Below are 9222 nucleotides of genomic sequence, written 5' to 3' on the forward strand. Positions count from 1 at the left end.
AGCAATTGTTTGAGTTATTGTTCAAAGAAGCCAAAGGCTTTGAGTTAACATGGATTATGTGATTATGTTGATTGTGTGGTGTATGTTCTAGAGAACTTAGTAAACATTAGCTTACACTTTGATGGATGTTTCAAGTACTTCAGGATCTAAGGACAAATGTCCGGCGTGATGCTACATGCAGTCTGACGATTTCATTTAGGATGAATAAACTATATGATGTTTTGGATTTGAAAACAAATATGATTGGGATTTTATAATTAATGTTTATTGATTGCTATTGAAAAATGAAAAATTTTATGTGAAATTTACACTGTGATAAAAGTAATTGATTAATAATTATAAATTTTTACAATAAATTTTAATTAATTTTGTAACAGTGCTTTAAGCTAGTTTTTGAATAATAAGATACATACCTCTCATAGCTTAATTTTAAACTAGAGTTGAGTCATAATTATCTAGATTGTGAGTAGGTACCTAGATTGTGAGTAGGTATGTTAATAAACCGTAACCTATTTCCTCTTCCATTATTTCCATTTCCACGTATTCAATGGCAGAGTCACAGCTTTGACGTGCTACCTATCATGCATTCCACTATGTTTATTTAATATGTTAAGAACATGCAACTTCCACTAATTAATTGTGTGCAACAATATAATTCTAGCACTTGTGCTATAATTTCTGCTGGCCAGAAATTTTGTCCCAAAAATCCCTAAACTGTGCTTTGTTAATCTTGTCAGCTATATATTATTCCTCCTTCAAGTTAGCTGTTAGTGTGTCGAATAGCTCTCCAGCGAAGTCTTCATAATCTTTATTCATCCCTGAAGCCCTGCTTAACTAAAATATATAAAATAAATTAGTAAACACGATCGAAACTGTTAATAATATAAAGAGCATGTGCAGACTTTTTGATTTATTTATTTATTACCAACGCTCTCCCAGAATTCCGCCTCTTGAAGTAACCAAATGGCTGGAATTGATGAGATCATCAACCCGCATCTCCAAGGCCATCTACAACACTCATTGGATATACTCCTCTAATTAAAACGACCAACAGTTAACCGTTTAAGATCTTTAGACACCTTCCGGATCCTCGTTGACATATTTTTAACCACTGACGAACCAACACTAGACCTTTTTTCCAACTCTTTAGCTAACAAATTCATCTCCCGATCTTCCAACTCAGCTCCATCATCTCTTTTCACATTCAGAACACCCACCGAGTCCAAAGTGACCTCAACATTGTCATCATTGTTCGACTTCACTGCGCTTCTGCTACTTTCTACATCCTCCATGTTGGAGTGGAAATTTTGTTCATCGCCATGCTCTTCTATCATTTCTAGCAACTCTCCGGCTTTTCTCTTTCCTATATCCGTACCATCTTGTAGTAAATCGATCAGTTTCCCCATGACTCCATGCTCTTGAGCTTCAACCAAATACTTTTCATCTCCCAAACAAAGTTCCACCAAAACTACAGTTGCATTCTCTTTGTTGTTCGTCGATGCACTCCCAATAACCTCAACCAGAAAAGGAACAACCGCTGCCTTACCTATAGCCAACTTTCCTTCTTCGTGGCTTGAGAGTATGGCTAGAATAGATAATGCTTCCTCCTTCAACACACCCTGTGGCTCCCTAACAAGCTCCATCAAAATGGGGATTACACCCGCATTCACCACCCTTCCTTTGTTACCCTGATGTAAACATAAACTAAACAAAGTAGTAATTGCGAATTTCTTCCCTTTTTGAGATCCTTTACTTAAAAGTAATACGAGAGGTGGGATGGCTCCTTCAGCACCTATAATTTCCTTGTTTTGGTCAATTACACTGAGGTTGAAAAGGGTAGCTGCTGCGTTCTCACGTGCTTCCATGCTACCTACCTTCAGCACAAATACGATCACAGGGACAACCCCGGAGGACATTATAGTGCTTTTGTAGTCTTCAGAAATGGAGAAATTGAGAATACCCATGATTGCTTGTTCTTGTGTTTGGGAATTCGGCATTGCAAGTAGGTGTTTGTAAATACGGATGAGGATGCGGTTATCATCCACTAGTTTTACAAGGGTGTTGATTTGATCAGCTGGATCCAGGTCTCCAGGAGTAGTGGTGGAGCTTAAGTTATCGATAACACTTTGTATCTACAAAAATGTAATTTTTTTTAGTATATATATAAAAAAACCTCATGTTTCAAACATGAAAAGGTGACGGAATTAACTATCATATTGGAAAGCGTTACACTGGTAATATTGAATATATATGGTTTGAAAGATCATAACAAAATTTGTTGTTTATATCGATATATTGATACCAATTAGAAATTCTGTGGGTGATATTTTAAGGAGGTAACTTTTTAACCAATCAACCGTTTTGTAATTTCAGTTGCTAATTTTTCACATATAACTGACTATTTTTTTTTAAGGGAAAATGACTTAAAAACCCAATGAAGTTTCCAAATCGTTTAAAAAACCCCAATCATGTTTTTTTTGTTTAAAAAAACCCAACAAACATAACATTTTATCTAAAAAACCCAAGTAAGTTACACTTTCTCGAAAGTCAAATAAGAGAAACAGATGACGTGGCTTATTACCGTATCGAAAAAATGACTGGTAGACCAACAAAGTTTCCAAAACGTTTAAAAAACTCCAATCATGTTTTGACTGTAACCCAACAAATTTAAATACAACAAAATTGGAATTTTCTGAACGGTTTGAAACTTTATTGGATTTTTTAGACAAAAGGTTAAGTTCATTGGGTTTTTTTGAACAGACAAAACATGATTGGGTTTTTTTGAATAGTTTGAAAACTTCGTTGGGCTTTTAAGTCATTTTCCCTTTTTTTTTAAATTTGATCATATGATGTTACATGATTATTGTCTATTACTAAAAAGTTTACGATTACTTATCATGCTTTATCATCCAAATAATTTTCATTTTGCATATGAAACTAAATTTTCTTCAAAATAATGGATTGAAAAGACTTACTTGAATAATTAATGCAACCTCGATCCTATCAATCACCTTGTCCATCCTAGGCCGTTCTGTTAAGTTGAGACTAATGCACTGATATGCAATTTCTTGAAAAGTATCAAAAGAACTACTATCAATTTGATCTCTTATATTGGGATCAATTATATTGTGTGGCTCTTTCTTATAGCATCGTCGGACCAAAGTCATGAGAAATTGTCTCTCATCATCTCCGGTCCTCATCTCTTGATAAACAAGCATTCCACTCAAGATTTCAAAAAGCACCACTCCAAAAGAGTATACGTCAGATTCTTTTCTGAGTATACCACTTTCATGGTAAGAAGGATCCAAGTAAAATTGGGTACCTGCAACCCTTGTGTAGAGTTGGGTATCTGGCTGATTTCTGGGACCCGATTTTGACAAGCCAAAATCACAAACTTTTGCGACTAAATTTTCATCTAACAATATGTTGGAACTCTTCATGTCTCTGTGTATCACTCTATTGTGCTCCCCAAGACCTGAGTGAAGGTAACTCAGTCCTCTTGCAGCCCCAAGGCAAATCCTCAGGCGTTGTATCCATGTTATGCAACGCATCTTAGATGGGTCTTGTAAATGGTGATCAACGCTTCCATTTATGGCATACTCATAAACTATAATCATTTCTTCCCCTTCATCACAATACCCGATAAAAGAGATGATGTTTTCGTGGTGGAATTTGGAAATCATCTCAAGCTCGTTGCGGAACTCACGCTCTCCTTGGTGGCTATCCTTACCCAGGCGTTTAATAGCAACTGTGAGGTTTCTCCAACGGTCAGACAATTGTCCTTTATAGACTGCACCAAATCCGCCACCTCCGATACATCTTTGCTGACTGAAGTTTTCGGTGGCTCGGTTAATCTCCTCCAGTGGAATTAGATAATTTTGAGGTTTTACCCCTGAAGAAGACATTATGTTTTGATATTGGTGAAGATATATGGATATGGTAGTTTCAAGGTGTCAAGATGGACAGGGCAGGGGCTGGGCGGTTGTTGCTGAAGGTGGCGGAGGAGGAGAAAAAATATGGGAGGAAACTAGAACCGAGGACGGCGGATCACTGTCAGTTTTGTCGAGAAGATCAATGCGACAGAAAGCATCACGACAGCTGTAATATGAAGTGCGGTAGCAGATGGTAATTTCCACACGTTGTGTTTATTTAATTATATCAATATCAATATGTTGACTAAGATTTTTTTTTTTTTTTTGAACGGCAGAAAAATATTCATAAATAAAATCTATGCATTGACAGATAGAACCATCCAACTGTCTTTTCATTATTCTAAAAAAAATAATTATATTTAATTATATTACAAAGAAGTCAATAAATATATTGAATTACGCTACAAAGAAGTCAATAACTTAGGACTTATCGACTTTGTACTTTAAATTATTATCAAATATTGGATTTATTTGGTAAAATAAAACGTTCTAGTTTAAATAAAAAGTTTTGTTTGGTAATACGAGTGTTTAGCTTTTAATTTTAATAAAACGTTTCAATTCTAAAAGATACTTCATGTAGCGTTTAACATAACATTCGTGAGCTTTTGAAATAAATTTCCATAATTAACCTTAAAAATATATTTATATATTTATTTATTTTTAATCAATTATCCTTTTATGTAATTATATATATTTCAAAAGGTTCGAGCTAGTTTTGTAAAACATTCATATAACAAATAAAAGTTACAACTTCCCGCTACCAGCTACCTGTTACACGTTACCAGTTACCCGCTACCAGCTAACTGCTACCCGCTTCCAGCTAACAGCTAGTTTTACCAAACACGCCTATTATTTACAAGTTGGGTATTGTAATTTATTTAACTATTAATTTTACGAACCTTAGTTAAGAGTACCTGCTTCTCATTGGCTGTTTTTTTTTTTCTTAAATTATTTTTAGTATGTCTGACGCCGCCACCTTTGTAACCAATGAAAATGAGATTAACTTGCGTCTCCATAGCTTCATTTCTAGAAAACCACTACCCATGCCTATAGGAACCGCCTCTTCATACGCCCAGTTTATTCCTCTTCCAAATCTCAATCTAAAACTCCATATGTTACATGCTCTGTCTGATTTCCGTTCTCTCCCCTGGTTACAGCTACCTATGCACCTGTTGTTTCTATTACACGTATCAGTTCCTTCTCCCCTTATTCGACTTTTCAATCAATTGTGTGTTTTTTGCTCGAGTGGAATAGACCGAATAGATAGATTGGAGGAGATCAAGAGGGAGACAGGAAGAAGCGAGATTGTGTCGGCCTCCAAGAAAACCATAGGAAACGACGGACTACCGCTTCCTTATATTCATTTCTTCTTGATTTATCCTTTTCATCACCTTCGTTTGTATTTCCTTCCGACTTTATTCATTATTATCACTGGTGGGAGAAGAAGATGGCGGGCCATTGTTACCATACCCAATCACCTATATCTCTACCAGTGGTGCCCAAGAGAAGCCCTAAAATCGATTTCAATCATTTGCGCCTCCTCTCAGTTGCATATCGGTTTAGCTTTCCAGGAAAGAACATCGATGAGGCAGGTAGGTCAATCCCCTTTCGTCACATCTGCTTCTTATGCTGACACATCTTTTGCTTCCCTTCTACCTTCTTCTTTCTCTTTTATCCAATAAATTACCTTTTTTTTTTCAAATGTATGCAAGTGCATCTGGTACAAAACACTGGAGGAAACAGTGTAAAGTTGGGCTTCTATTCAGCTTATTCGAGAAGAAGATCTGAATTCAATTGTACCTTTCAATCTAATTATTAATTCCTTTATATCTATTACATTTATTAAGATCTTATACCATTTTTTGCAACATCTATTATCAAGGGTATCAAGATGTTCAACTTGAAAAAATTGGTTTATAGAAGCTGTTAATAAGTTGAAGGAAAATACACATGAAGTATTTGTGGAAATGCCCAAAAAGAAGGTAATATACACTACAAAAAAATATGTCATTTGGTGGAACACAAAAATTGCCACTAAAAACCCAAAAAATGTCACAAAAAGGCTTCTCAAATAATCAGCAGCACACTTAATAAATGGCACTATAAACGCACTCACTACAACCTTTTTGTAACACTTTTTGTTTTTGTTGCTACAGTTTTTAGGCTTTCAGTGACACTTTTTTTATTTGTCACAGTTAAAGAGTTTTCTTTTCTGGCACATATTTTGTGCCACTAAATTTGATTTGATTCAATAATTTATGCTACTTTTAGTTACACATTTGAAGATTTTAGTGATACTTTTTTACTTTCCACAATAAAATATAGTGGCATTTTTTATGTGTCACAATAGAAGAAATTTTTTTGTGGCATACATTTTATGCCATTAAAAGCTCATGTGATTTAAAAAAAAAAGTCTAATCACAAAGAAATTGATCTCGATCGCACGGACTTTAAGATTAGATTTTGAGCTTATATAATTATGATATAATTGTTAGGAATATTCGACTACATAGTTTTCAATGGATTTTGCATTGTAAGGACAAATGTTTTCCGTTTCTTTTATAAATAAAATAAATTTCGTTTGACTTATTTATTTATTTGTTTATTTCCTTGCAATGAAATCGTTATGAAAATTGATGTTTACATATTTCTAAAACGAATGGATATGATTCTTATTTATGGAAATGTCGAGAATTTACCAAATAGGGAGAGTTTCTCAGTGCCCAAATTTCAATTGGACATAAATTTGGAATCACGCAACTTGGTTGCATGATGAATGACAAATTTCATATTTGTAAATTAGACTAATTCGTTGACAAAGTATCAAGGGAAGGACTAGGAGATCGAGCACACATAGTTGTGTGTTGATCAAGTCCACCATAAGAGTAACAAAGATATTCGTTATGATTTACTAAACCTTTAGTAAATATGATAAGATTAAGTGTAATTCGGAATTGATTAAAAAAACTTAAATCAATGGTAGAACGAATAAGAAGAATCAAGTAGGCAGAAAGATAAAAGGTTTTCCATTCTAAGAAGAAGGGAGAGTACCTTTTATGTTTTATGATAATTCTTAATGATTAAGAACCATATCTCAAATGATACTCTAAGTGAGTCTTAGTACAATTGTATGTTTAAGAAGAGGAATCAAGAATTGAAGAAATGGTTAAATCAAGAAGTCAATCATACTTCGTTCCAAAACAAGTCTTAAAGTTAAGATTGTGACAATGAGTTACAAGTATTAAAACGTTTATAACATTCATCAAATGTGGAAAGTTGTGATGTCTTGGATAAGACAAAGACCAACTAGGACCAATTTATGAAGTGTTTTGATAAAAACTACACTAACTCTTGAATATTTGTTTGTCAAGAAATGTTTATTGACAAGAGAATCTTATATGTCAAGGAGTCAGTGGGAGTCTTAATGGTCTTGAAAGGTTTCAAGAACAAATCAAATAAACCTTATCAATCATCACTAACACACGAGTTGAGGTTAACAACCTATCGTGTTGACATTATTTTGTTTCTGTGCTGTTCCAATTGAGTTAATTATGCATGTGAGTCCTATGACTTCTCATTTGAATGCATAATAGGCAAGGACCTTGATCAATGGAAAGTACATTGATAGGAAAAGGTGAGTTGCTTAACTACTTGGAAGACATGGTAGGCAGCCGTGCTATCATAAGGCAAGAAATCAAGATTAAGAATGTTCGGTCCATATGAGTTTGAATTTTTTGTAAACCTTAGTTTTAACAAATTCACATGGATAGGAACACATACACCGTTTAAATCTAAGTGTCATAAGATTTCCTCCTTCATGAAAATGATTGTGAGAAAATGCTTTCACTAAGAAAGATTTTAAGAAGATAGTGATTGTAAAATTGCATTCTCGAATTCGATTATGGTTACGGTATCCCTTTCCATGATTTGAATTGTGAGGTTTGGAAATTAGTCTTAATTGTTTAGACACACATATGAACTATCTAAGGCAAAGTTGTATAAGTTCAAGAAGCTTTGATAAAAGATTATCAAAGCACTAAGTATTAGAAACATGAACTTAAGAAATTCAATAAATACTATTTTTCTGAAAGTTAAGATGTTTCTGAATACATGTCAAAGCTAGTGGGAGCATAAGTGTTATGTTTTATTATAATCATCATGATAGTGGGAGCATAAATGTTATGATTTTATGATTATTAAGGCACGTATAGCAAGTTGACAATATTAATTAAAGAAAACAAGAGTTATACCTTCCAAAGTCGTAAGGGGTGTAAAGTTGTTTTGCTATAATTAAGGGAGAGAATATTATGCTTCATTTCAAATCTAAAGGCTTAGGTTGAGAAATGTTAATAGATTTAGTCAAAGGTACATAGTGTGTTCTTAAAATTTCGATTATGATTACGACAATCCTCTTCACAATTCGAATTTTGAGAACATAGAAAATAAAACATTATGCATCGTGTCTCATACGCTTCGGGTATAGTGTCGATTGCAAATGCTTTAATATTTGACCATTCTAAAATTTTCCAAATGTCTAGAGCATTTAGAGGGAAAAGGTATTAGAATCGGTTTTGACTAAAATAATTAAACAACTATCAAAGGACAATCCAAAGTTCGACGAGGATTGGTTGCTTGTGAGTAGTTGGAAGCATGGTATTGGATGGACCATATCGACATTATTATGAATAGAAAAGATTCTATTAAGAATGAGTTGTCATATGGAAAATATGGAAATGTTTCCATATTGGATGGACCATATCGACATTATTATGAATAGAAAAGATTCTATTAAGAATGAGTTGTCATATGGAAAATATGGAAATGTTTCCATATTGGATGGACCATATCGACATTATTATGAATAGATAAGATTCTATTAAGAATAAGTTGTCATATGGAAAATATGGAAACGTGTCCGTATTGGGAATTGAATATTGAAAATCTATGTCTAGATTAGAAACATTTATGCAAAAGGATGTTCAAAGGAATGTACTTTGAGTGAAAGACATCATATCTAAGGAATTGTCTTGTAACAATCTCCGATAGAGGACTTTGTAATATCATTGACAATAGTCTTTGTGACTTTGGTGCTGTGACATTATGAAAGGATCATTGAATAAAATGTTAGAATCTAGCATATTTTATAAGTAGCAAGAATTTGATATTCTTTCACTTATGGAAAAGGATTTGGAGTTCTAAAATGAGAATGATGGGAAATGTGTTCAATTTGATCTATTTCACAAAGTAAGAACCATATGTAAACATTGTGTGCATGCGAAAGAGCATGGGA

General features: G+C 33.8%; 1 protein-coding gene across 2 annotated transcripts; it reads right to left on the reverse strand.

The window, feature by feature from the left end:
- Positions 1-311: 311 nt before the first annotated feature.
- LOC145040841 (uncharacterized) lies at positions 312-4066 on the reverse strand. Of its 2 annotated transcripts, none has more exons than XM_078988738.1 (3): positions 2976-4066; positions 930-2132; positions 312-834 (listed from the first exon to the last, which is right to left on the reverse strand). In XM_078988738.1, exons 1-2 carry the CDS (start codon positions 3903-3905, stop codon positions 1035-1037), a joined length of 2028 nt encoding a protein of 675 aa, XP_078844864.1. In that variant the 5' UTR covers positions 3906-4066; the 3' UTR covers positions 312-834; positions 930-1034. The 2 variants fall into 2 exon arrangements, with proteins under 2 accessions (XP_078844864.1, XP_078844859.1); XM_078988733.1 differs by having other exon boundaries at positions 926-2132.
- Positions 4067-9222: the final 5156 nt, after the last annotated feature.

Source organism: Lactuca saligna, chromosome 1 (assembly GCF_052625555.1).
Source record: "Lactuca saligna cultivar CGN05327 chromosome 1, ASM5262555v1, whole genome shotgun sequence".
In the NCBI taxonomy this organism is placed as follows: domain Eukaryota; kingdom Viridiplantae; phylum Streptophyta; class Magnoliopsida; order Asterales; family Asteraceae; genus Lactuca; species Lactuca saligna.